The 27,442-nt window shown below is 41.8% G+C and overlaps 3 protein-coding genes across 29 annotated transcripts in view; 2 read left to right on the forward strand and 1 right to left on the reverse strand.

Annotated features, from left to right (window-relative positions):
- The window catches only part of USP54 (ubiquitin specific peptidase 54), a 118,489-nt gene extending 115,826 nt beyond the window's left edge, over positions 1–2,663 (forward strand). For all 20 annotated transcript variants that reach the window (XM_050803342.1, XM_050803345.1, XM_050803348.1 and 17 more), the window contains one exon: positions 1,027–2,663. In XM_050803342.1, the coding sequence (XP_050659299.1) occupies positions 1,027–1,586 (560 nt within the window). In that variant the 3' untranslated portion in view covers positions 1,587–2,663. The remainder of the gene's footprint in view (positions 1–1,026) is intronic.
- Positions 1–27,442, reverse strand: part of FAM149B1 (family with sequence similarity 149 member B1) — a 519,129-nt gene that overhangs the window by 165,600 nt on the left and 326,087 nt on the right. The window lies entirely within an intron of this gene.
- The window catches only part of PPP3CB (protein phosphatase 3 catalytic subunit beta), a 60,418-nt gene continuing 37,176 nt past the window's right edge, over positions 4,201–27,442 (forward strand). For 3 of the 8 annotated variants that reach the window (XM_050803458.1, XM_050803461.1, XM_050803459.1), the window contains exons 1-4: positions 4,201–4,420; positions 21,674–21,874; positions 22,571–22,695; positions 26,179–26,290. In XM_050803458.1, the coding sequence (XP_050659415.1) occupies positions 4,336–4,420; positions 21,674–21,874; positions 22,571–22,695; positions 26,179–26,290 (523 nt within the window). In that variant the 5' untranslated portion in view covers positions 4,201–4,335. Of the gene's footprint in view, positions 4,421–4,727; positions 4,826–21,673; positions 21,875–22,570; positions 22,696–26,178; positions 26,291–27,442 lie in introns of those variants that run through there. The other 5 variants (XM_050803460.1, XM_050803457.1, XM_050803462.1 and 2 more) reach the window with 3 other exon arrangements.

A 27,442-nucleotide genomic window follows, 5' to 3' on the forward strand; every position in this document is an offset into this window, starting at 1 on the left:
CCCAGAACAGAAATGGTCATCTCTATCAGCTAGTTTTCTCTCCTTCTGTCCTCTGAGTCTCAGCTGAGGGATGGTCTAGGAAGACAAGGAATGAGTGAGAGAATTGGAAAGACCCTATACATGGAGTACCCACACCATGTGTACAGACCCAGACAATTGTGGGGAAGGTGGGCAACATCATTTTGGCTTTCTTTGACCTTCCAAGTGAGATGTTCTCTTTTTTCCCCTCATGTGCTGGATGTCCAAGCTTGAGGCAGTGGTTCTCAGCGGATAAAGGGGATGTACTACCGGTATCTAGTGGGTAGAGGCCAGGGATGCTGCTAAATGTCACACAATGCACAGGGCAGTCTCTTCCCAACCCCAACAAAGAATTATCAGCCCAAGATATTAACAGTGCCAAAGTTGAATAAATGTATAAGAAAAGGCATTCCACATTAGATCTCAGAGATCAAACGAAGGCAGCTTAACTGAAGTGAAGATAACATTTTAAGAAAAGTTGGAAAAAACAAAAAAAAGTCAGGCACAGTGTCTCACACCTGTAATCCCAGCACTTTGGAGGCCAAGATGGGAGGATTGCTTAAGCCCAGGAGTTCGAGACCAGCCTGGGCAACATAGTGAGATCCCATCTCTATTTTTTTAAAAAAGAAAAGCTGAGTGAGGTTTTGGTATGGTGGTTCTAGAAGTATAGCCATCACAAACGGAGTATACGTTTGCTATATATTGCTATATATTAGGGAGCCCTCCTTTTGTATGCGTGTGTATAGTGGATAAGAGATTATAGTGGAGGGAGGTAGAGGTATGGCAACATCCATGAGACTGTTTCATTTGCCCAGGTTGGAAGTATGATATTTGATTTTGATGAATATTAGGAATTTTAAAAAATGGAATCAAAAGCACAGCTTGGTTCCTTCTTTCCCTTGTGTGTATGCTCTTGGTAGGGAATTGGGCTAAACAGCTAGGCATGGCTCTCTGGGAAGAATGGTATTCTGAAGATGCTCAGTCTTTGGGTTTCTTTTCTTTCCCCAGGAACTTCGAGGAGTGTCCAGCAGTTTCTGGCTATGTGTGACAGGGGTGAAACTTCCCAAGGGGCCAAGTACACAGGAAGGACTTTGAATTACCAGAGCCTCCCCCATCGTTCCAGAACAGACACCTCCTGGGCACCCTGGTCAGAGACTAACCAGCATATTGGGACCAGATTCCTGACTACTCCAGGGTGCAATCCTCAGCTAACCTACACTGCCACACTACCAGAAAAAAGCAAGGGCCTTCAGGTTCCTCACGCTCAGTCCTGGGGTGATCTTTCCCATTCACCCTCCTACCCTCCCATTGTTCATCCTGTGTACCCACCATCTAGCAGTCTTCATGTACCCCGGAGGTCAGATTGGAATTCAGATCCTGTTCCAGGGTCCCGAACCCCTGGTCCTCGAAGAGTAGATATGCCCCCAGATGACGACTGGAGGCAAAGCAGTTATGCCTCCCGCTCTGGACACAGGAGGACAGTGGGAGAAGGGTTTCTGTTTGTTCTATCAGATGCCTCCAGAAGAGAGCAGATCAGGGCTAGAGTCCTGCAGCACAGTCGATGGTAAAGGTTACTCCTTTCCTTTCCTGGAGCTACACCTTTCTATGTAAAACTGTACTGTGGGCCAGGCGTGGTGGCTCATGCCTGTAATCCCAGCACTTTGGGAGGCTGAGGCGGGTGGATCACAAGGTCAGGAGATTGAGACCATCCTGGCCAACATGGTGAAACCCCATCTCTACCAAAATACAAAAAATTAGCCAGGCGTGATGGTGCATGCCTGTAGTCCCAACTACTCGGGAGGCTGAGGCAGGAGAATTGCTTAAACCCGGGAGGCAGAGGTTGCAGTGAGCTAACATCGTACCACTGCACTCCAGCTTGGCAACAGAGTGAGACTCCGTCTCGGAAAACAAAACAAAAAAACTGTACTGTGGCAGCGTTGGTACCCTGCATCACTGCCATGGTTGTGCTATTCTTATCTCAACATAGAATTGGTGGGTTCTCCTAAGGGTGTCAGGAACCTCTAAAAAGACCTGATTCTTTGGGAGGGGATATTTGAAATTCCAACTTCCATTCCCCCTAGCAAAAGGAAGCAGCTGCTGTTTAAGGGTTTTATCTGAGCCACTTTAAAGATGAATCCATGGTATTACTCTGGATACTACCCATTCCTTAGGATCTTAAGGTCACATTTTATTCCTGGATGCTTTATGTCCCCACCTCCACCTGAGCCCTCGTCCTCTGTTCCCTACTATATTCCCAACTTCTACTCTTTGTTTTATCCACCTATCCCTATTACCTGACCCTTTGTCTTCCCTATCTCCCATCCTTGGGGGGACATGTAGCCCTGTGGTCATGGTTCTGATTACATCATCAGGGCAGCCCCCTGCCCAGGTATTATGGCCTGTCAGCATTCCTTGTGCCCTCCAAACCTTAGGCCTAGAATGCGGAGCTGCCAACATAACATCCACCCTTTTGAACAGATGGAGTCAGGCACACTAACACAGCCTTCTGTCCTCAGCACAGCCATTATTACCACTTGCTCAGTTGTTGTTGTGAACCCTCAGAATCAGCTGAACTATTTTAGGCCAAACATACTGTTTTTGTAAAGTATTTTTCATTAATAAATCTATAAGATAGTTCTATTTAATTCCTTGTCATTCTTCCCTTTGTATGCTCTTGCTTTTTTTGTACTGGGGCGGGGAGGCCTAGATAAATATATGAAGTGGCTTTTGACTGAGTGGAAGTGAGGAGCCAGAGAGGAGTTGAAGGATATACAATCAAGGTGAGAATCAATGGGTCCTAAAATAGGGTGCCTGTCCTTTTTACTATTGCTGCTAGGATGTTTCCCATCCCTTTCCTGATAGAGCATTCAGTACTCAGTACATTATACACTTCCTTCCTTCCTCCCCTCCTTAGGGAGATTTTCTGGGGATTCAAGCTCTTCTTACAAACTCACTCCTGATCGATGTACTCTGGGTGCCTTTCCTCTATCTTATAAGTTTGTGACATGCCTCCTGTTCCTTCCTCTCCTTCCATGGGGGCCTCTCCCTTTCCCTTCCCCTGTAGTGTTATGGCCTTCCATGCCAGAAAAATCCATTTTCACCCGTGCCTCACTCCTGAGACTCTTCCCTCTAAATAATAGCTTGTGGGTTCCCTTTTTGGAAAATACCCATTGTTGGTCTTTCCCTTCGTCTTTCACCTCGGGTCTCAGGATTGAAACTGACACAAAGAAGAGGTGGAAAGGTACTCTTTGAGACCTTCGGGCTACTACTTACTTATCACCATCCATTATGAACAGATTCTGAGCACATGTATTATTGAGCAGGACAATGGGCAGGAATTTGTTGTTCCATCCCACTTGGATCCTGCACCATCAAGATATATAGAGCTTAGTGGACATGCTGGTCCCTGTCCATGATTCAACATATCTCCTGGTGTCGTGGATGCACTCGTCTAATAATTTTTGATAAACAGTCAATTCTTTTCCCTCTACCCCCTTTCCCATGAATGTCAGTCACCTTGGTCTCTATAAAGGGTCCATAATCACCTGGGCCCAGGTTCTGTGCATGCACAGAAATAAGGAATTAATTTCCAATTCCCTATTTACTCCTCTGCCTTCCAGGAGGAGGCTGTGTCCTTTTCAGGTGAATTCTTCAGATTCTTTGCACATCTCTTGGTGTCATCTTCTTTCTTCCCCTTACCTGTTTTGACAAACTGTGGCGCCGAAATTGCTCTAGCTGCATTCTTATTCTGTGCCTTCAGACTCTTGACAATTCCAGACTCTAAACACAAAGGCCAGAATTCTCTTTCAAACTGCATTTTGGATGGTCCTTTCTCCACTCTAGAACCTATAATGCTTCCTCTATTCTGTGGTCCCCTGCCAACCCTTTAGTATTCAGATCTGGTAGCTAAATCGTTATACATTTGTTTCTCTATTAGTAGGAGATCCTGAGGTTTAATCACGTCTCCTCAGTTTAATGGGAATGCCATGAGAGCGGGTGTGTTTCCTCGCAGTCGTTCATCGCAGCACCTAGCTACAGACTTGCCCCATCTCCTCATTCTTGATTCCGCATGCAAAGAATTTTAACCTGATCCCTTGGCCTCGTCCTGTTTCTCTCCTAGCCTCAGTAATTTTGCCCAAGTCCCTAGAGCCTACCCCGCCCCCACCCCCGCACGCGCAGTGCATGCCGGTCTTAGCCCCTCTGTAGGGAAAGAGGGTCCGCCATGTTCCCCGGCGGCGCCGCCGCTTGGCTCTGGTAGCCGCCGCCCCCGCCCCCAACCCCGCCCGGCCCAGAGCCTAGCCGAGCCCCGGGCCCAGCATGGCCGCCCCGGAGCCGGCCCGGGCTGCACCGCCCCCGCCCCCGCCCCCGCCGCCCCCTCCCGGGGCTGACCGCGTCGTCAAAGGTGAGAGGTGGACGAAGCCCTGGGGGCCTGGCCTGAGGAGCTAGCTGTGTGTGAGAGCGGGCGGGAGACCGTCCCCTCGGGAGTGGGCCCGGAAGGGCGGGCGAGTGAGTGGCTGCCTCCCTTGGGGAGTGGCCCCTGGGCGGGCCCCTGCTGGGCAGGACTGAGTCGGTGGCAGTGGCTCCGCGGTCTACCGGTTGCTTTCAGGCCGGGGCGGAGGTTTTGCTCCCGTGGCTTCCTAGCCCAAGGGTTGAGGCTGTTAGCTGCAGTGAGCCCCTTTTCTCCCCACTCGGCCTGTCAAAGCGGCGCAGGGGCCGCGATTAGTTTCCTGCCCCGCGACAGCTGCACTTCTGGCTTGCCGGGGCGAACTGAGGGGCTCGGAGACCTTCAGCCACGCGAGGCCCGCCGGTGAGCAGTCAGAAATCACCTCGGCTTTGGCTCACGCTTGCTCCCCAGTGACAGTCGTCCGCCCTATCCGCGTCTAGCTAGCGACAACCGCAGGGGTTCACTTTTGGCCGTCAGGTGCCACCCGGAGCAGAAGCTGGGGGAACCTTGTGGGATGGGACCTTGGTGAAGGGTTGGGTAAGGAATTGGGAGGCCAGCCTTTATAGTGCAGAAAGGGAGAGAAAGCAGCATAAACAACAACAAAATTGTGGATAGGAAGTATTTACTTAGAAAACCGTCAACACTTTGGTCAAAATGGGTTACCCCTCCCCTACAAACACACACCCACACACTCATCCTAGACGAAAAAGTTAAATGTTTCTCAGCCAGGGCAGAATTTATGGATGTTTACCCACAACAGGTCAGCAGATTAATTTAAAATAGAGAAATTGAGAGCTAATTGAGAGTTGCTTAAGATTCCAAGCTTCCTGGGAGAGCCTACCAACCTCAAACACTGCTGTGAAGGTGAAAAATAATTGAAATGATTCTCTTTACCATGTATCTTGATTGATAAATTGAAATCGTAGAATAAACTTTTCCTTATTTGTATTGTATTTATTTTTAAAACATAGGTACTTTTGTTTTCATTCAGCTTCTCAAATACACTGGCACAGTATTTAAACACTGTTAGCCTACTTTTGGAAATCTGACTCATATGTTTCCATTAAAATATTTAAAAACGGCTGGGCTTGGTGGCTCACGCCTGTAATCCCAGCACTTTGGGAGGCCGAGGTGGGCGGATCACGAGGTCAGAAGATCGAGACCATCCTGGCTAACACGGCGAAACCCCGTCTCTACTAAAAACACAAAAAATTAGCCGGGCGTGGTGGTGGGCGCCTGTAGTCCCAGCTACTTGGGAGGCCGAGGCAGGAGAATGGCGTGAACCCGGGAGGCGGAGCTTGCAGTGAGCCGAGATCATGCCACTGCATTCCAGCCTGGGCAACAGAGCGAGACCTCGTTTCAAAAAAAAAAAAACAAGGAAACCTTTTTTCTTTTTTTTTTTTTTTTAATTAAAAATTTTAAACCTGAACCTTCTTTGGTTCTTAAAAGAGTAATACTAATTTGGCCCGGTGTGATGGCTCACACCTGTAATCTCAGCACTTTGGGATGCTGATGAGACAGGCGGATCGCTTGAACTCAGGAGTTGGAGACCAGCCTGGGCAACATGGCAAAACCTTGTCTCTACCAAAAATACAAAAAATAAAAATTAGCCGGGCATGGTGGCGCTCCTCTGTAGTCCCAGCTGCTCGGGAGGCTGAGGCACGAGAATCGCTGGAGCCTGAGAGGCGGAGGTTGCAGTGAGCCGAGATTTGCGCTAGTGTGCTCCAGCCTGGACGACAGAGCCCGACCCTGTCTCCAAAAACAAAAACAAAACACTGATTTGCACCTAGGCGTAAGTTACTAGTATATCCAGTTGGGCCAGGCATTGGAATGAGCCGAATAAAGAATTTATGGAATCCTTATACAGATAAATCTTAAAAAAAAAAAAAAAAGTGATGCAGGCATTCGTTCTGTCAAGAAATCCTGGAGTTTTGTGGGGGTGGGAACGGGATATTGGCTACAGTCATTTTCTGACTGTATTTCTGTGTTGTGTGTTCATTTCCCTGGGCACTTTTCACCAGACTGTTAGATGGGGTAATCAATCACATTCCTGAACAATGAGTTTATGCTATCCTTATGCTTGTGAATCTTCTTATTCCTTGTCATATATGTGGTAATGTTTTTTTCTGTACTGCTTTAATGCAGTGAAAAAAAGATTCCAAACATAAGGCAGATTCCTTAGGGGTGAGTTGTGAGTCCAAGGCAGTCATATTTGCAGATTATTGGTGTGGAATAAAAGCCATTTGATTTAGATAAATAGGAAAGGAGCTTGTTAATATAGAAAATTATAGTTAAATAAAGCTCATGGTTATCATATTTCTTGTGCTTCATTGAGCCCTCTTCATAGAGACTACTTTCATTTTTTTATGGAATTTGTTAACCAGTTGGAATGCTGTATGGATTATGTGTTTAAAGATGGTGTGTAACAGACTACTTTGCACTGCTCATGGAGTCTCCTGCATTTACTGGGAAATTCACCTTTCTTACAGATCCAGAAATCCACTTTTAAATTTCATTTTCAGGATTCTTCTTGTCTTTTATTCAGTAATTATTCTATAATGTGATACCTGATGGTACAGAATACTGGTTGCCTGAGATAAATGATGACTTGTGTGAGTTCAGCTTAAGTTTAACTTGTTAAAATCCAAATTTCTTTTAAGTCCACAATGTGGTGGTAGTTTTGTATCCATACATTTTCTTAGTAGTAATATTATGGAGACCATCTGTTGGCATTAAATGCAAGTAGTCTTTTTCTCCCTGGAACTTCTTTTATTTTTTTGAGACAGAGTTTCGCTCTTGTTGCCCAAGTGGAGTGCAATGGCGCAATCTCCCTCATTGCAACCTCCGCCTGCTGGGTTCAAGCGATTCTCCTGCCTCAGCCTCCCAAGTAGCTGGGATTACAGGTGTGCGCCACTATGCCCGGCTAATTTTTTGTATTTTTCAGCAGAGGCGGGGTTTCACCGTGTTGGCCAGGCTAGTCTCAAACTCTTGACCTCATGATCCTCCCATCTTGGCCTCCCAAAGTGTTGGGATTACAGGCGTGAGCCACCGCGCCTGGCTTGCCTCCCTGGAACTTCTTAGTGTCAAAATTTTATATTCTATGTTTCTAGTCGTAAGGCCTACATTTTATGGTCATGTAGGTTCTTAAGGGTATATAGGTCTTTCTGTGTTTAAGATCAGATACCTGAAATTCACTTTTTGTGAAATTTGGGAGCTTGGAATACTGTAGGTGATTCATATGTAAATGTGATTAGCTTGTCACTAAAATTATTAGTGGTAATTCCATGTCATTGATTATGGGTGATTAGGTTTTTGGTTGATTAAATTCAGTCTGAGCCTACTCCAACTGCTGGCTCAAGTCAATTTCTTCCTCTGTTTGAAAGTTGATCTAACCCACCTTATTAAGTGAGATGGTATATACCCTTTTAATTATGTTCTATTAAGCATTCTTTAGCTATGTAGGAAATAAGAAAATGGAAAAAAATTAGGAAAAATATCTAACTGTATCTGCATGTGTGCTTTCTTACCACATCAGCAAAGCTGGTATAGGTAATTAAAGCACAAAACCGTGGCCGGGCGCGGTGGCTCAAGCCTGTAATCCCAGCACTTTGGGAGGCCGAGACGGGCGGATCACGAGGTCAGGAGATCGAGACCATCCTGGCTAACACAGTGAAACCCCGTCTCTACTAAAAAATACAAAAAACTAGCTGGGCGAGGTAGCGGGCGCCTGTAGTCCCAGGTACTCGGGAGGCTGAGGCAGGAGAATGGCGTGAACCCAGGAGGCGGAGCTTGCAGTGAGCTGAGATCTGGCCACTGCACTCCAGCCTAGGCAAGAGAGCCAGACTCCGCCTCAAAAAAAAAAAAAAAAAAAAAAAAAAAAAGTAAAGCACAAAACCCTGAATTGATAAATATTGCTTTCTCTCCTCCCCACAAAGTTTACTTGACCTGGATTGCCCAGATACCTCCTTTTTTCCCCAGATACTTAAAAAATGTACTTTTTGCTTTGTATACCAGATTCTAGATTTGTAAAGCTGGATTGTCTCTTGAGAGTATCAAGACTGTTAGTATTAATAGAAAAATACACCTTTTTACTTAGAGAGCATTGTCAATATTGGGTATATGTTCATTTTAGCACCTATAACGTGAGTCATTTTCTTAACATTATTTGCTGGGTTATATTAACCTCAAATTATGAGACTTTCAGATTGAACCTAAATGCTGAATTTATGTGTTTTAATTTTTTTTAAGCTAAAATATTTCTGATTGGCAACCTTAGAATTCATTTACATGCTGTTGCCAGTTGCCCTGCTTATAAATCTGAAGTCATTTGACTGAAGTGTTTTCTAGTACTTTTGCTTTAGGAGGATTACTTATTATTTGTTTGTTTGTTTGTTTATTTATTTTTTGAGACGGAGTTTCGCTCTTCTTGCCCAGGCTGAAGTGCAATGACATGATCTTGGCTCACTGCAACCTCCACCTCCTGGCTTCAAACAATTCTTCTGTCTCAACCTCCTGAATAGCTGGGATTAGAGGCATGCGCCACCACACACGGCAAATTTTGTATTTTTAGTGGAGACGGGGTTTCTCCATGTTGGTCAGGCTGGTCTCAAACTCCTGACCTCACGTGAGCCGCCCACCCTGGCCCCCGAAAATGTTGGGATTATAGGCGTGAGCCACCACACCCAGCCAGATAACTTATTTTCAGATAATCCATATAGCCTTGGCGTGACATAGCTACTTCAGTGTTTCTTGCTAGTTCTATTTCATTATATTTTAAAGCAGCTTGAATTTTAATTTTTGTTTACAAAGTCTGTTTTGTGGACTTACCTATGTAAAAAGGTAACTCCTGGAAATTTTTTTTTTTTTTACTTTCCACTCCCATTACTGTTAACCATACTAAAATAAATCTTTAGGCCAGACGCAGTGGTTCATGCCTGTAATCCCAGCACTTTGGGAGGCCGAGGCAGGAGGATCCCTTGAGGTCAGGAGTTTGAGACTAGCCTGGCCAACATGGTGAAACCCCATCTCTACTGAAAATACAAAAATTTGGCCGGACACAGTGGCTCATGCCTGTAATTCCAGCACTTTGGGAGGCGAAGGCGGGCGTATAACCTGAGGTCAGGAGTTCGAGACCAGCCTGACCAACATGGTGAAACCCCGCCTCTACTAAAAATACAAAAATTAGCCAGGTGTGGTGGCACATGCCTGTAGCCCTAGCTACTCAGGAGGCTGAGGCAGGAGAATCGCTTGAACTGGGAGGCAGAGGTTACAATGAACCAAGATCATACCACTGCACTCCAGCCTGGGTGACAGCACGAGACTCTGTCTCAAAAAAAAAAAAAAGCCGGGCGTGGTGGCTCACGCCTGTAATCCCAGCACTTTGGGAGGCCGAGACGGGCGGATCACGAGGTCAGGAGATCGAGACCATCCTGCCTAACCCGGTGAAACCCCGTCTCTACTAAAAAATACAAAAAAAAAAAAAACTAGCCGGGCGAGGTGGCGGGCGCCTGTAGTCCCAGCTACTCCGGAGGCTGAGGCAGGAGAATGGCGTGAACCCGGGAGGCGGAGCTTGCAGTGAGCTGAGATCCGGCCACTGCACTCCAGCCTGGGTGACAGAGCGAGACTCCGTCTCAAAAAAAAAAAAAAAAAAAAAAACACCAACCGAACAAACAACAGTTAGCGGCAGGGCGTGGTGGCAAGCACCTGTAATCCTAGCTACTCGGGAGGCTGAGGCAGGAGAATCACTTGAACCCGAGAAGTGGAGGCTGCAGTGAGCCAAGATGGTGCCACTGCACCCCTGCCTGGGTGACAGAGCGATATTCTGTCTCAAATAAATAAATAAAAATAAATAAAATAAATCTTCAGTACCATGTGTCCTAGTGAAAGCAAAGGAACAGAAAGAGAGAGAAAAAGAGACTGTGAGGGGATGGAGTGAGAGGGAAAGGGAAAGGGAACACTATGGTAACAAGTTACCTTAAAAGGAAAATGCCAGGTTGGATATACAGCTGCTCAGTAGTGAGGCAAAAGCTTCAGCTTCCAGAGCTATTGAATGAATTGGCAAGAGTTGTAAGGAAAAGTTTGGTAAAAAGAACCTTGATTTATTAAACAAAGTATGCCAATCATATGACTTCATTTCACCATAAAAAATGTTTTTTATACCCAGAGATGAAATAAGCTGAAGCTAATTGGGCATCATCTGTGTATGGTATGTAAAATTTATTTTGGAACATGACAGTTGTGAAATAGCAAATATTTATTAAATGTCTGCTGTATCACAAAACTGTAGGAGAACAACAAAAGTATAAAATATAAAATACAGTCTTGATTCATGAATAAATATTCTTGAAAAATTATCAATATATGTCATAAGGACAGGTATAGTTAATAATTGCCAGGTAAGTTGCTGAGCCAGCAAGTTGTCTGAGTTCAAAGGAGGTAGTGATGACTTTGGACTGGAATGGTCTAGGAATGGCTTGTATAGAAGCAAAGTGGCCTTGATGGATGGTTAGAATTAAAATAGAGGATTGGGACCATTTATTTGTGCAATGATTATTGAGTACCAGCTTTGTACCAGGCATTGTGCTAGGCATTGATGATACAGAAGTGAATAGAATATTAAGTAAGATAGATTTTCTTGTAGTGCTGGCATTCTAGTGGGGAACATACTATTATAAATAAATAATATAATGAATTTGGTACAAAGCGCTACTGGAGCTGTAAAGAAGGGACTGGCTATCTTTCTTTGAGGGAAAGCATCACTGAGAGGATAATGTTTCTAGGTAGTCCTTGAAGGATGAGTAGAATTTCGCCAGATAGAAAGTGGGGCTAGAGTAGGGAAAACAAGCAGAAAGGCATGGAATTTGAAAAAAGTATGAAATGTATGGCAGAAGTATGTAAAGTGCTTGGCAAGGAGTGACAGGAATGAAGTTAGAAAGGATCTTTTGTATTACAAGTTGAGGAGCTGAAACTTAAGCTATTAAGCAATATAGCAGTATATAGTACCTGGATAATTAAAAACACAAGCTCTGGAGTCAGACTGCCTGGGTTTGAATCCTAGCTCTACCACTTAATAACCTTTTTGCCATGGACAAGATACTTAACATCCCCAAGGCTTAATTTTCTTATCTGTAAAGTAGAACTAATAAAATCTTATTATAGGGTTGTTGGAGAATTAATAGAGACTGTGCACGTAAAGTAGGTACCACAGTGCCTGGCCTGGCACATGGTAAGTACTCAACCAGTCGTAGCCATCACCATTATTATTATTATTATTGAAGGTTTAAAGTAGAATAGTGACCTAGTATTCTGTTTTTTGATGGCTAATTCTGGTCCTGTTGTGTGCAACAAATTATTGGTAGGGGAGAAGGTTGTCTAGTTAGGAGATTAATGGAGTAGTCCAAGTGGGGGATGACCAAGGCATGAAAAACTAGATATGACACAAATTCCTACTAATAGTAGAAGGTGAGTATATTGGATGAGTGATTGAGTATGGAAGTGAAATAGGTGAGCAACAGTTTTTTAGGAAACAATAATCAGAATAATTTTGCTTTAGGGCTAGATTAAATTGGGCAATTGTAGTTAGATGCAAAGATTGGAATGATATTTTAAAAGACTGAGAATGGTTAAATTGAGAAGAATCTTGAAAATAAGATTCAAGGTTTTCTTTTTCTTTTTTCTTTAGTCATTAAGAAACTACCCCAAGTTTTTGAGTAGGTTAATTTACTACTTTGTTCGGTCAAAGAGGAAGAAAATATTTTTCTAGTAAATGATAAGAACTTGAACTAATATTGCAACAATGGAAATTTAAGAAAATTGAATTTGAAGAATCAATAGGACTTAGAGTTCAGAAAGAGAACAATGACATTAAGTGTGAGTGATAGAGAATGGTGATACCTTAACAGGGTTAAGCCAGGAACGGGAGCCAATTTTGAGGGAAAGATATATTTAAAGAACCACCATGAACTAAAAGAGACCCAATGGATACCTTGAAATTTTGAAGACTATGCTGTTGGATTTATTGAATCTTTCCTTAAAGCATGTGCCCAAACCATACTTCTACTCCTGGCAAGCAAATGGTTATATCATTCTTCATGATGAGGCTTTTTTTTTTTTTTTTTTTTTTTTTTTAACCTCAAGACAGGATCTTGCTCTGTCACCCAGGCTGGAGTGCAGTGGCATGATCATAGCTCACTGCAGGTTCAAACTTCTGGGCTCAAGCGATCCCCCAACTCAGCCTCCTAAGTAGCTGGGACTACAGGCACACGTCACCATGCCTGGCTAATTTTGTTTATTTTTTATGGAGACAGGAGTCTCACTATGTTGCCCAGATTGGTCTCGATTTCCTGGGCTCCAGTGATTGTCCTGCCTTGGCCTCCCAAAGTGCTGGGGTTACAGGTATGAGCCACCATGCCCAGCCATGATCAGCCTTTTGATGTGTCCTTTTGTCAAAAGAAAATTGTCATTATGTTGGTATAAAGACAGATGATACAGGAGCAGCATTCTGAAGACTTCAGTTTCAACTATGGCTCTACTTCTTACTAGTGAAACCCCTTGAGAAACAACTTAATGTCTCTGAACCTGTTATCTATCGTTTGTGAAATGGAGATAAAACTTGCCTGACCCTAACCCCAGCACTGGGAGGTAGAGGCAGGCAGATCACTTGAGGTCATATGTTCAAGACCAGCCTGGCCAATATGGTGAAACCCCGTCTCTATTAAAAATATACTAATTAGCCCGGTGTGATGGATGCCTGTAATCCTAGCTACTCGGGAGGCTGAGGTAGGGAGAATTGCTTGAACCTGGGAGGTGGAGGTTGCCATGAGCTGAGATCTCACCATTGCATTCCAGCTGGGGCAACAGAGCGAGACTGTGTCGGAAAAAAAACAAAAAACAAAAATGTGCCTGACCAAACTCACAGGATGTGCCTCGGAATCATGTGGAATTATGTATGTGAAAGTACTTGGTCAACTATGAATAAAACACTATAAATATATTGTCATTGCTACATAAATTAGTGTCGTTAAACAAGTATTTTGGAAACTATAATCATTAATTCTGTAAACATTTCTTAATACCTGTGTTTCTCCTGTTTGGTTTTTTTTTTTTTTTTTGGTTTTTTTTTTTTGTGAGATGGAGTCTCATTCTGTTGCCCCAGCTGGAGTGCAGTGGCATGATCTCGGCTCACTGCAACCTCTGCCTCCCAGGTTCAAGCAACTCTCCTCCCTCAGCCTCCCAAGTAGCTGGAATTACAGGCATCTACCACCACGCCCTGCTAATTTTTGTATTTTTAGTAGAGACGGGATTTCGCCATGATGACCAGGCTATTATTCTCAAACTCCTGACCTCAAGCGATTCACCCGCCTCGGCCTCCCAGAGTACTGGGATTGCAGGCATGAGCCACTGCGCCTGGCCAGTTCTTAAGTTTTAGATAGGTTATCACATAGACCTTGACGATGGTGGAACTTAGAATGGATAAGACTTGTGGGCCAGAAACTTGAGCTTTTGATGACTAGTTTTTTTTTTTTTTTTTTTTTTTTTTTTGAGAGAAAGTCTCACTGTCTCACTCTCGCCCAGGCTGTAGTACAGTGGTGCAATCCTGGCTTACTGCAACCTCCACCTCCCAGGTTCAAGCAATTCTCGTGCCTCAGCACCCCCCCAGTAGTTAGGATTATAGGTGCCCACCACCATGCCTGGCTAATTTTTGTATTTTTAGTACAGACGGATTTCACCATGTTGGCTAGGCTGGTCTGAAACTCCTGATCTCAGGTGATCCACCAGCCTCAGCCTCCTAAAGTGCTGAGATTACAGATGTGAGCTGCGGAGCCAGGAGCCCAGCCTATAATCGCTAGTTTAATAGATAGCCAGGATAAGGGTAAACTAGCCAGAGGCATGAATCTCCAGGAGGAGGCATCTTTTTTTCCCTAGTGGAGCAATGATGTTGGAAGTGCTAATGGAGAGCTAAGAGAATGCTGAAGTCTCCGCTGGGATTAGTGGAATGTGGAAAAATGAGCACCATCCACTTTGAAAAAAGAATTTGAGAAGTATCTTTCAGGAGACCCAAGATTTAATTAAGCTAGAGAGACAAGACACTACAAATATTCTGTGTAGAGCTAAAGAACAGAGAGGCCGGGCGCGGTGGCTCACGCCTGTAATCCCAGCACTTTGCGAGGCTGAGGTGGGTGGATCACCTGCGGTCAGGAGTTCAAGACCAGCCTGACCAACATGGGGAAACCCCAGCTCTACTAAAAATACAGAATTAGCTGGGCGTGGTGGTGCATGCCTGTAATCCCAACTATTTGGGAGGCTGAGACAGGAGAATCGCTTGAACCTGGGAGGCGGTGGTTGCAGTGAGCCGAGATTGCGCCATCGCACTCCAGCGTGGGCAACAAGAGCAAAACTCCGTCTCAAAAAACAAAAAAACGAAATAAAAATCCAGTCTGGCCAACATAATGAAACCCCGTCTCTACTAAAAATACAAAAAATTGGCTGGGCACGGTGGCTCACACCTGTAATCCCAGCACTTTGGAAGGCTGAGACAGGGGGATCATGAGGTCAGGGGTTCGAGTCCAGCCTGGCCAACATGGTGAAACCCCGTCTCTACTGAAAATACAAAAATTAGTCAGTCATGGTGGTGCATGCCTGTAATCCCAGCTGCTCAGGAGAATCGCTTGAACCTGCAAGGCAGAGGTTGCAGTGAGCCCAGATTGTGCCATTGCACTCCAGTCTGGGCAACAAAGCTAGACTCCATCTAATATATATATACACACACACACACACACACACACAAAATTAGCTGGGTGTGGTGGTGTGCACCTGTAGTCTCAGCTATTTGGGAGGCTGAGGCAGGAGAATTGCTTGAACTTGGGAGGTGGAGGTTGCAGTGAGCTGAGATCGTGCCTCTGCATTCTAGCCCAGGCGACAATGCGAGACTCCGCCAAAAAAAAAAAAAAAAAAAAAAAAAAAGATTGTGTGTAGGGATTGTGGGATAGATTAAAACAAAATCTTATAATAGGAATTCTGAAGGCCCCAGTGAAAAGGATGGAGGGAGAACAGCAAGAAGGAAATGGTATGAGGGAAAGAAATACAGACAAAAATTTAGAAGTATAGATGTAGAGACTGTATTTTGGATAGTTGCCAAGGATAGCAGTGATGGGAAGCACGATGGGATTAACTGACCTTAGGCATCTGAATGATACTTTGGAGTCAAGTTATTCACTTGGCACAGGCTGTACCCCCGTTGAAGTTAGAGGCCTCATAGGGCTAAGAGGGCAGCCCTTGCTTAGAATTGGGGAACAGGATCAGTTAATTCTCAGGTTTCTTTGCCCAGTGGTAGAAACATTAAGAAGATGTCTGTACCATCATCCCCTCTTTCCCAATTCCTGATCAGTCTGTGTTCTTGGTTTATTTTTCCAACTTCCTAAATTAAAATGTTTTTCAGTCCTATTTTTTTAGCCACTATACATTAAATGTGAGTGAAAATACCTTGCAAATATTATTGGTTACTATATAGATATGCCCTTCATGTCAAAATTTGGATAAAAGGAAGATTTTCAACAGAACAGTTTGGTCAAAATGAATGTTACCAAATCAAGATTTTTAGGTTTTGAGGGGATTTTGTAGCTCTTGTTTGTTTTTGTTTTTTTTTTTTTTTTTTTGAGACGCAGTTTTGCTGTTGTCACCCAGGCTGGAGTGCAGTGGCATGATCTCGGCTCACTGCAACCTCCGCCCCTCCAGGTTCAAGTGATTCTCCTGCCTCAGCCTCCTGAGTAGCTGGGGTTACAGGCGCACGCCACTATGCCCAGCTAATTTTTGGGTTTTTAGTAGAGACAGGGTTTCTCCACGTTAGTCAGGCTGGTCTCGACCTCCTGACCTCAGGTGATTCACCTGCCTCAACCTCCCAAAGTGCTGGGATTACAGGCGTGAGCCACCATGCCCGGCCGATTTTGTAGCTCTTTAGATTGTTCCAACACATCCTCTATTATTAGCCATTTCAGTTGTTGACTATTTGTATTGCATGTATATACATTTATTTTCTGGTTTTTCCCTATCACAAATATAGAAAAGTGAGGAAACATAGTCTGAAAATTAGGAGAAAAAAGTATATATGGAGGGGGGGGAAATAAACTCTGGAAAAGCAGAAATACTTGGCTGAAGATGAATTAGAAATAAAAAAGAAAAACCTTTAAAAAGCCTGGAAACTATATGGAAGTGCTTTAAAATGCTTTAGGAGTTGCAAAACAAAGTGGTAGTTGAGAATTAATTGTTTTTTTGTTTTTTTTTTTGAGATAGAGTCTCTATCGCCCCAGCTGGAGTTCAGTGGCACGATCTCGGCTCACTACAACCTCCGCCCCCTCCAGCTTCAAGCGATTCTTCTGCCTCAGCCTCCCAAGTATCTGGGACTACAGGTGTGACACCATGCCTGGCTAATTTTTGTATTTTCAGTAGCGATGGGGTTTCACCATGTTGGCCAGGCTGGTCTTGAACTCCTGACCACAAGTGATCTACCTGCCTTGGCCTCCCAAAGTGCTGGGACTGCAGGCATGAACTACCCCACCTGGCCAGAGAATTAATTTTTGATGAAAAAAAATTTTGACTCTTTATTGAGCAACTTGTTTTAGGCCAAATTCTATTTCGACAGTTATCTTTTGCCCCGTCAGGTCTCCTGCTGAAGCTCCTTTCTCCACTTGCGAAACAATACTATACATGCCTTTTTTCTCTTATTTGCTGATAAATTAAAATTTATTTTATTTTTATTTTTTATTTTTAGACGGAGTCTCGCTCTGTCGCCCAGGCTGGAATGCACTGGCACGATCTCAGCCCACTGCAACCTCCACCTCCCCAATTCAAGCGATTCTCCTGTCTCAGCCTCCTGAGTAGCTGGGACGACAGGCGTGCGGCCACCACGCCTGGCTAATTTTTTGTGTTTTTAGTGGAGATGGGGTTTCACCATGTTGGCCAGGCTGGTTTTGAATTCCTGACCTCAAGTGATCCACCCGCCTCAGCCTCCCAAAGTGCTGGGATTATAGGCACGAGCCTCTGCGCCCAGCCAAAACATACTCATTTGAAACTGCCAATTTTTATTTTCTGTGTTATGTTAACATTGATTCCCTATAGCTTTCATCTACCTTTACTCATGAGTAGGTGGCGTTTTTCTACCAGTCAACCTGTACACATTTTTAAAAGCTGTCCTAGCTGGTTTTGAAATGTAATGTAGAAGTGCCTTGAGTTGAAAAATAAATAGGAAATACAGGTCTTTAGATAACTAACTGTGGCATGGAGTCAGTTTATACTTTCTTTTTCAGGTGAATACATTATAATTCTTCAGTGTGACTTGAAGTAGAGCATTCACAGTGTGCTTGAAAACATGCAGTACCACTTGTGTCTGGCTAAGGGGGAAGTAGGGAGTGGTCTCATAGGTGGATTTTTGGGAAGTTCTATGTTTTGAACTGAATTGAGCAATTAGTGGAATTATGTTGTTGATTGTTAGGAAGTATATATCATCTAGGCCAGGTGCAGTGGCTGATGCCCGTAATCCCAACACTTTGGGAGGCCGAGGCAGGCGGATCACCTGAGGTTAGGAGTTTGAGACCAGCCTGGGCAACACGGTGAAACCCTGTCTCTACTATAAATATGAAGATTAGCTGGGCGTGGTAGCGGGTGCCTGTAATCTGAGCTACTTGGGAGGCTGAGGCAGGAGAATCGCTTGAACCCAGGAGGTAGAGGTTGTAGTGAGCTGAAATCTCGCCACTGCATTCCAGCCTGGGTGACAAGAGTGAGACTCTGTCTCAAAATAAATAAATAAATAGGAAATATTCATCATGTAGAACACAGCTTTTTTTTCTTTTCCTTTTTTTTTTTTTTTTTGAGACTGAGTCTCGATCTGTCTCCAGGCTGGAGTGCAGTGGCACAATCTTGGCTCACTGCAACGCCTGCCTCCTGGGTTCAAGTGATTCTCCTGCCTCAGCCTCCCAAGTGGCTAGGACTACAGGTGTGCACCACCACACCCAGCTAATTTTTGTATTTTTAGTAGAGACGAGGTTTTACCATGGTGGCCAGGGTGGTCTCAAAACCTTGACCTTGTGATCTGCCTGCCTTGGCCTTCCAAAGCGCGAGGATTACAGGCGTGAGCCACCGCACCCGGCCAGAACACAGCATCTTAAATAGTGTTTCTTTTCCCAAGTAGAGTGCTAAAAAAAAAAAAAAAAAAAAAAAATTTCTCTGACCTGATGAAAAAACTGTGATTCTATCTTGATCTCAGAAATTTGTGTTTATTAGTAAGAAATATTTAACCTTCTCATTTTTATAATGTCCCAAAAGTAACACTTGATTTATTTAGTAATCAGTTCATTACAAATGTTTATATTTTTAAACAATTACTCTACCATGAGGGCAAATTTGGTTATAGCATATATAATGGTTTGTTTAATCTTTGGTTGGTAAAAACATACTTTGAGGCTTTTATTTTATTAGAATCTTGACATGCTATATTTGGGGGTAAAATATATTTTAATGCCTTACTCTAGATGAGTAAAAAGTAATGATAATACATGTTTCTTGTGAAGGGAAAATAAAGTCCAGTTTTATTTTACTATATATCAAATAGTAATAAAAAAAAGATTAGTGATTTCAGTCTTTCAGAAATGGTTGGCATCCCTCTGCCTTAGTTCTTATCTCATTTGTAAAGGATTGAGTTCTTCCTTAACGTTTTCTCCTGATATGAGAATGTGGTTATATTCTTTCTTAGGTAATTGATATGAATCTAACCCAGTTTTTTTTTTTTTTGTTTTTTTTTTTGGTTACTTTAAGTTGAAATGTAAAGGAGCAGTTGGTCCTGTACATTTACAGGCTTCTCTGTGATAATTGATAATCACAATCATGACCTTAAAGCATCAGGAAAATACTGTATACCATATGCTCAGAGATATATATATATATATCTGATATATATATATATATCTGATATATATCAGATAGAGATAGAGACAGGGTCTCACCCTGTTGCCCAGGCTGGAGTGCAGTGGCATAGTCTGGGCTCACTGCAACCTCCGCCTCCCCAGGTTTAAGTGATTCTCCTGCCTCACCCTCCCGAGTAGCTGGGACTACAGGCATGCGCCCCCACACCCAGCTAATTTTTGTGTTTTTAGTAGAGATAGGGTTTCACCATGTTGGCCAGGCTGGTCTTGAACTCCTGACTTCAAGTGATCCACTGGCCTTGGCCTCCCAAAGTCTGGGATTTCAGGCGTGAGCCACTGCACCCGGCCTACTTAAAAAAATTTTTTTTTTCAGAAAAGAGGGAGCTGCCTTACATTTCAGTCTATATTTATTACACTCCTAATGTACATTTCTCTCTCACTTTCTTTATTTTGCAAAGCAAAGTACTATTCAGTAAAGAGCCTGAAACTGCTTCAGTCCAATTTTGAATGCATAAAGATTTACTTGTTGGATTCAGTAAAAAAGGAATAAGAAAAACTTACTATATAGTAATTTTTCCTAGGTATATGACCTCAAAATTGTGCTTAGATGCCATTGAAATAAACATTCATGTTTTCCATTCCACTCAACAAGTATCACTTAAAAACAGTACAGTTGGTGATTTCTTATGGAAATCATAAATATGTACTGCAGAGTGAAAAAACCAACTACTTAACTATGATGAAATGGGAACTTTTGGTTAAATTTGTAGGGATAGGCCAGCTGCAGTGGCTCATGCCTGTAATCCCAGAACTTTGGGAAGCCAAGGCGGGCAGATCACCTGAGATCAGGAGTTTGACACCAGCCAGGCCAACATGGTGAAACCCAGTCTCTACTAAAAATCCAAAAATTAGCTTTGCATAATGGCGGATGCCTGTAATCTCAGCTACTCGGGAGGCTGAGGCAGGAGAATCCCTTGAACCCAGGAGGCGAAGGTTGCAGTGAGCCAAGTTCGCGCCACTGCATTCCAGCCTGGGCAACAGAACAAGACTCCATCTCAAAAAAAAAAAAAAAAATTACAGGGATAAATTTGCAGTGATAACATTTTACACATGTGCAAAAAGTGCTGTATCTCAAACAGTTTAGATGGAAATGAAGATGATTTGCTTTCAGAATGTGTGTTAGATGACTCAAAAAGTGACTCCAATGATAAGGAATGCACTGGTTTCAAATTTATGCATAAAGATTTTGAATGAAAGTGTTTTGTGAAACATTAAGGTAGGAGAAAAATCAATATTTTGAAATTATGGTTTATTATTTTAAGCCTACTAAATTAATTTACATTTCAGAAGTAAACATCTGGTGTTTGGTCTATATCTCTAGAAGTGTATAGTCAAGTTGGTCAGAAAACATTGTTTTTATGTTCTTGTTAGAAAGGGATAAGGTAAATCACCTTGTATTTGGAATTTCTTTCTATTTAGGCTTATTTGGTATTAAAGTGTTGTGGGGTTTTTTTGAGATGGTGTCTCGATGTGTTGCCCCAGCTGGTCTCCAATTTCTGGCCTCAAGAGATCCTCCTGCCCCAGCCTCCCAAGTAGTTGTGATTACAGACATGCTCCACTACTCCCAGCATTAAATTGTATTTTTTGTACTTCATTTAAGGTAAAGAATATCTAATACTGTAATACAATATTTTGAGAGTTCTGCCTAAAAATGTTTTGGCTTAAACAAAAAAGCTTTGGTTATCCTGAAAGAACTTAATTTTGTGAGACGACTCAGTTCTCTAATAATTCTCTACAAAGAACATGTTAATATAAATAGCTTTAAAAGTGGTATAATTTGCTTACTATTTAGAAAAACACTTCTACCCAATAAATGAAGAAGAAAGAAAAATCTCTGCTTTACAATTTTTATTCTTTTTTTTTTTTTTTTTTTTTTTTGAGACGGAGTCTTGCTCTGTCGCCCAAGCTGGAGTGCAGTGGCGCGATCCTGGCTCACTGCAAGCTCCGCCTCCTGGGTTCACGCCATTCTCCTGCCCCAGCCTCCCGAGTAGCTGGGACTACAGGCGCCCGCCACTGCGCCCGGCTCATTTTTTGTATTTTTAGTAGAGACGGGGTTTCACCGTGGTCTCGATCTCCTGACCTTGTGATCCGCCCGCCTCGGCCTCCCAAAGTGCTGGGATTACAGGCGTGAGCCACTGCGCCCGGCCTACAATTTTTATTCTTATCTAGATCCAATTATTAGTTTTTAAGTTAATATATTTTTGGTGACTTATTTTTTATTAATTAAAAAAATTTGCAGCTGTCCCTTTCCCCCCAACACATCGCTTGACATCTGAAGAAGTATTTGATCTGGATGGGATACCCAGGGTTGATGTTCTGAAGAATCACTTGGTAAAAGAAGGTCGAGTAGATGAAGAAATTGCGCTTAGAATTATCAACGAAGGTGCTGCCATCCTTCGGAGAGAGAAAACCATGATAGAAGTAGAAGCTCCAATCACAGGTAAGCTTATTCATGTTTTGGGTATTATTTTTATTATGTCGTCGTTTAGTTGCCTGGATTTAAAACTTACTGTTTTCAATGATACTGTATGCTAAATCAATATTACTTGGACATTATCTTGAATTTCCAAATTATTTTCCATACTTAAAAAAGATTGCCTGTTTTCAGTGAATAGACATGATTCTAAATAATCTGAGTGTAGAAGTTAGTCTATTATGCTTTCGTTAAGGTTTCATCAATTGTATTGACCATACTTCAATTTGATTCAATACTTAACTTTGCTTTCAATTGTTAGGGTCAAATACCTTGATATCATATCAGATACCAAAAGTGACCATTTAGAGAGCAACAGAAAGTATTGAGTTAGAATGGATATTTTAACTGCCACCATTGTAATTTTGTCATCTTGAAACTTAAAACACATCCTTGGAGTCCTAGAGACGATCTTTATAAATGTAGATGACAATTTGTCACTGACCACAAATTTCATTATTTCTGTTACATCTTTTTCTAGATCTTGAGCACATGAACACTTGGTTACACATCATCCTAATCATGACTCTTCACAGACTACTTCCTTCTCAGACATTTCTTGATAGCATTTATACTATGTCTTTTGTAAAATACGTTTTAACTTAACTAAAATTTGTTATTTTAGAGATTTTTTTCCCTTGTCTAATAATCTTCTTGTTTCAGTGTGTGGTGACATCCATGGCCAATTTTTTGATCTGATGAAACTTTTTGAAGTAGGAGGATCACCTGCTAATACACGATACCTTTTTCTTGGCGATTATGTGGACAGAGGTTATTTTAGTATAGAGGTAATAATCATAAACTGTCATTTGATTTGCTGTTAAGTGTTAACATAGATGCTTTCCCTTAATCCTAGTTTTCACAAGTACCTGTGTTAGGTTTTTTTTTAAATAACTCTGCATATTCTGAAGTTTTTATGAAAAGCTACTGTTTATTCCTGTTCTGTCTTTCAAACAATTCAAATAAATTTGTTTGGATAACTCTGTTTATATAATTATAATTGCCATTTTTTCCCCAGTGGAATTTTTGAGCAGACTGAGGGGTCTTTATTGCCCTGTTAACTAGTGGCCTTAAAAAGTTAGTGCTATTTATCTCTCTTGCCCCTAAAGGCATTAAACCATGTGAAAAAAGATTACTTGAATTCTCTCTGATTAAATAAAGTATATTGTGATTTTTTTATTGCTTGAGCCCTAGTGCTTCTGTTTCTCCTTATGTAGCTATTAAGACTCAAGTGTATCATATGGAATCTTTATGTATTTGGAAAGTATTAGTTTGTTTTTAAAAACTTGAGGCATTAAAATGACCTTTTGATTATCACTTAACAGTAGATTGTTCCTTTTGCTCCTTTTTCTTTTTTCTTTTTCTTTTCTTTTTCTTTTTTTTTTTTTTTTGAGACAGTGTCTTACTCTGTGGCCCATGCTGGAGTACAGTGGCACCAGCATGGCTCAATGTAGCCTTGAGCTCTTGAGCTCAAGGGATCATTCTGTCCCAGTCTCTCAAATAGCTGGGACCACAGGTGCACACCACCATGCCCAGACTAATTTTTAATTTTTTTGTAGCAATTGAGTCTCTTATGTTGCCCAGGCTGGTCTTGAACTCCTGGGCTCAAGTGATCCTCCCGCCTTGGTCTCCCAAAGTGTTGAGATTACAGATGTGAGCCTTGTTGCCCTGCCATCTTTTTAAATTGTATAAATAAAATTCTGTAACTGTAGAACAATATGTATTTTCCAATATATACATTTTCTTTCTTTTTTTTAATGAAAAAGGGATCATATTATAATATTGTCTATAACTTGCTTTTTCATACATCCCTATACCGAATGTCTTTCCAAGTCAGTAAATATAAACTTGTAGCATCATTTCAATAGCTACATTGTTTTCCACCTAATAACAAACTATAATTAATTAATTCCTTGTGGTTAGACACTGAAGATGTTCCCAGTTTTTTGCCTTTACAAATGATGCTTCAATGAGTCATATTATTCATGCATCTTTATATACTTGCCCGATTATTTTTGTATGACAAATTCCTAAAGGTAGAATTGTGGGGTCAAATTTCTACCAATAGATACCTGTGTTGCACATTTAATATGTTGTAAGCATGTTCTAGGCACTGAACACATGTTGATTAATCCTTACAATAATATTAATGAGGTAAGTACTGTTGTTTTATTCATTTTATAGATGAGGAACCTGAGGCTTAGAGAGGTTAAGTAACTTGCCTAAGGTTGTATTATTAGTAAACAGCATAGCCAGGCAATGTGACTCCAAGCATGTGCTTTTAACCACCTTTCCTAGTAGATATTGAAACCTTACCTGGTGAATTTACGTTGGTTACTGTTGTTTATATCCCCTTCTCCAGTGTTTCCAATATACCTTTTTTTCTGAGGTGTGCTAGGATTCTCAAGAGTGGAAGGAAGTTCTAGACTCCGTCAGTCCTGCTTCCCTTAGGAATTTTACTATCTTGAGTTCTTCTACCTCCTGCTGATAGTTGATTATTAGCCTCGTCAGCTTTTCCCAAATTATCACAAGGCTTCAGGCAAATCAGAAAATGGCCCATCCTAACAAAAAAATTTCAGGCATTTGACAAAAGCAATAAAATAAACAGTTTTATGACGCTTATTTGGTAACTAAGTTGGTGTGCATATCCTTGTATAAGATTGTTTTGTAGCTGACTCTTTTTTTTTTTTTTGAGACAGACTCTCACTCTGTTGCCCAGCCTGGAGTGCAATGGTGTGATCTCGGCTCACTGCAACCTCTGCCTCCCAGGTTCAAGCGATTCTCCTGCCTCAGCCTCCCGAGTAGTTGGAATTACAGGTGCCCACCAACACTCCCGGCTAGTTTTTATATTTTTAGTAGAGACAGGGTTTCACCATGTTGGTCAAGCTGGTCTCGAACTCCTGACCTCAGGTGATCTGCCTGCCTTGGCCTCCCAAAGTGCTGGGATTACAGGTGTGAGCCACCGTGCCTGGATGTAGCTGATTCTTTTAATACCATTTGTTGTTATAAAAGGAAAATAACAAAGACTCAAAACAAGCAATGAGAACAGATTATTTCCCTGATTTTATTACTTTTTTCCCTTTTGAATAAAATGAAGGTGTGAATAGTTACACGTTTAAATATACCTTAATTTATTAACAATAAAGTTTGGTTGGGTGTGGTGGCTCACATCTGTAATCCCAGCACAGGTTGGCCAAGTCAGGCAGATTGCTTGAACCTAAGAGTTCGAGACCAGCCGGGGAAGCATGGTGAAACCCTGGCTCCACAAAAAAATACAGAAACTTAGCTGGGCCTTATGGCATGTGCCTGTAAGTCCCAGCTGCTCAAGAGACTGAGGTAGGAGGATTGCTTGAGCCCAGAAGGTTGAGGCTGCAGTGAGCAGTAATTGTGCCACTCCAACCTGGGTTACAGTGAGACTTTGTCTCTAAAAATAAAAAAGTTTGTTTTTTCTTTTTGCATGTGATTATATACCATGCTTATTTCCATATGAAATAGTTCTTCCTTTTTTAAGCAAATAAGTAGTGAGTCTCTTATGTTAAACCTGTTTAGAGAACAGCATCTGCTATAATGTTTAATAATATTTTTATGTAAAAAATTACATTTGCATTGAATTAGTTCAGATAATAAGCACTTACCATATGTAAGGCAATATTCATAATCAACTAAACAAACATAAAACATGGACCTTCCCTTCATTAGGTAGCATGGCATAATGCTTAAGATCAGAGGATCAGAATCCTGTCTCCATCACTTAGAAGTTTTGTGGTTTTGGACAAGTTACTTAAGATCTTTGCTTCAGTTTCTGATTTGTAAAATAAAGATGATATTACATACTTCATAGTGTTGTTTAAGGAATAAATTAGGAGAATTAATTATATAGTGCTTCACACATTGTAAGTAATCAGTAAATGTTAGCTGCTGTTATTTTGACATTATTATTTTATTTACTAATAGGCGTCTGTAGACCAATGTGCTAATTGTTTTTATATTGGGCAGTCTGTAAATCAAAAGTAATTAAATAGATTGTTTGACTCATTCATTCAACAAATATTTATTGCTCTTCTCCTATTTGCTAGCTACTTTTCTAGGAGTAGAGAATCAAAAGTGAGTAAGATGACAAAATCTGTGATTTTGTGGTGCTTATGTTTTAGTAAGGGACAAAGAAAGATAATAGGGGATGGTAAGGTTAATAGAGGAAAAGGAGCAAAGATCAAGCAGCTTCATTAAACAAAAATACAAGATAAATTCACTAGAAAAATTTTCTTTTGCAGTGTGTCTTATATTTATGGGTTCTGAAGATTCTATACCCAAGCACATTATTTCTTCTGAGAGGCAACCATGAATGCAGACACCTTACTGAATATTTTACCTTTAAGCAGGAATGTGAGTACTGCCAGGAGAAATGTTTTCACTTCCTCAGTATTCTTTTGGACTTATGTGTGTAGTAAGCGTTTTGAGGACTTTACAGTGCAACATGTAAGGATAGATTTCATGTCTACACGTAAAGCTTTGAGGAAAGTTGTCGAGCACTCTTTGGTATTTAATGGTGTTTAATTGAGAAGTTTTTGGTGGGGCATGGTGGTTCACGCCTGTAATCCCAGCACTTTGGGAGGCCCAGGCAGGCAGATTGCCTGAGCTCAGGAGTTGGAGACCAGCCTGGCCAGCATGGTGAAACACCGTCTCCACCAAAAGTACAAAAAAAAAAAAATTAACTGGGTGTGGCAGTGTACTCCTATAGTCCCAGCTACTCAGGAGGCTGAGGTGGGAGGATCACTTGAGCCTGGGAATCAGAGGTTGTAGTGAGCTGAGATCGTCCCACTGCATTCCAAACTGGGCTCTAGAGTCAGTCCCTGTCTCAAAAAAAAAATTTTTTTTCATTTCAGAATTTCCTATTATGTTTAACTTTTACAAACATGCTTAGTAGTTTAGAGTTTTATATATAAGTTTTAATGTTAAAATTAATTTTTCTAAGCCGGGCATGGTGGCTCACACCTGTAATCCCAGCACTTTGGGAAGCCGAGGCCGGTGGATCACCTGAGGTCAGGAGTTTGAGACCAGCCTGGCCAACACGGCGAAACACCATGTCTACTAAAAATACAAAAATTAGCCAGATGTGGTTATATATGCCTGTAATCCCAGGTACTCAGGAGGCTGAGGCAGGAGAATCATTTGAACCTGGGAGGTGGAGGGTGCAGTGAGCCGAGATTGTGCCATTGTACTTCCAGCCTGGGCAACAAGAGCGAAACTCTGTCTCATATATATATATGAAAAATATATATATATATATATATTTTTCTAACAGGAAAAAATAAAAACCAAAAGAAAAAAATGTATTTTTGCATTGGAGATTTTTGTCCTTCAATCTTGAGGCATTCCTGTGAGGGATCCTAACAAATTGTTTATCCTGTTATCATTGCAGATCATTTCAATCATGCTTTTAATGATTGAAATTCGTTAAAAAAAAAAATTTTTTTTTTTTGGTATCATAGTTTTAAGACTAGTCAGGTACAGTGGTTGGTGAAATTCTTAACCTAC

This window comes from Macaca thibetana, chromosome 9 (assembly GCF_024542745.1).
Source record: "Macaca thibetana thibetana isolate TM-01 chromosome 9, ASM2454274v1, whole genome shotgun sequence".
In the NCBI taxonomy this organism is placed as follows: Eukaryota; Metazoa; Chordata; class Mammalia; order Primates; family Cercopithecidae; genus Macaca; species Macaca thibetana.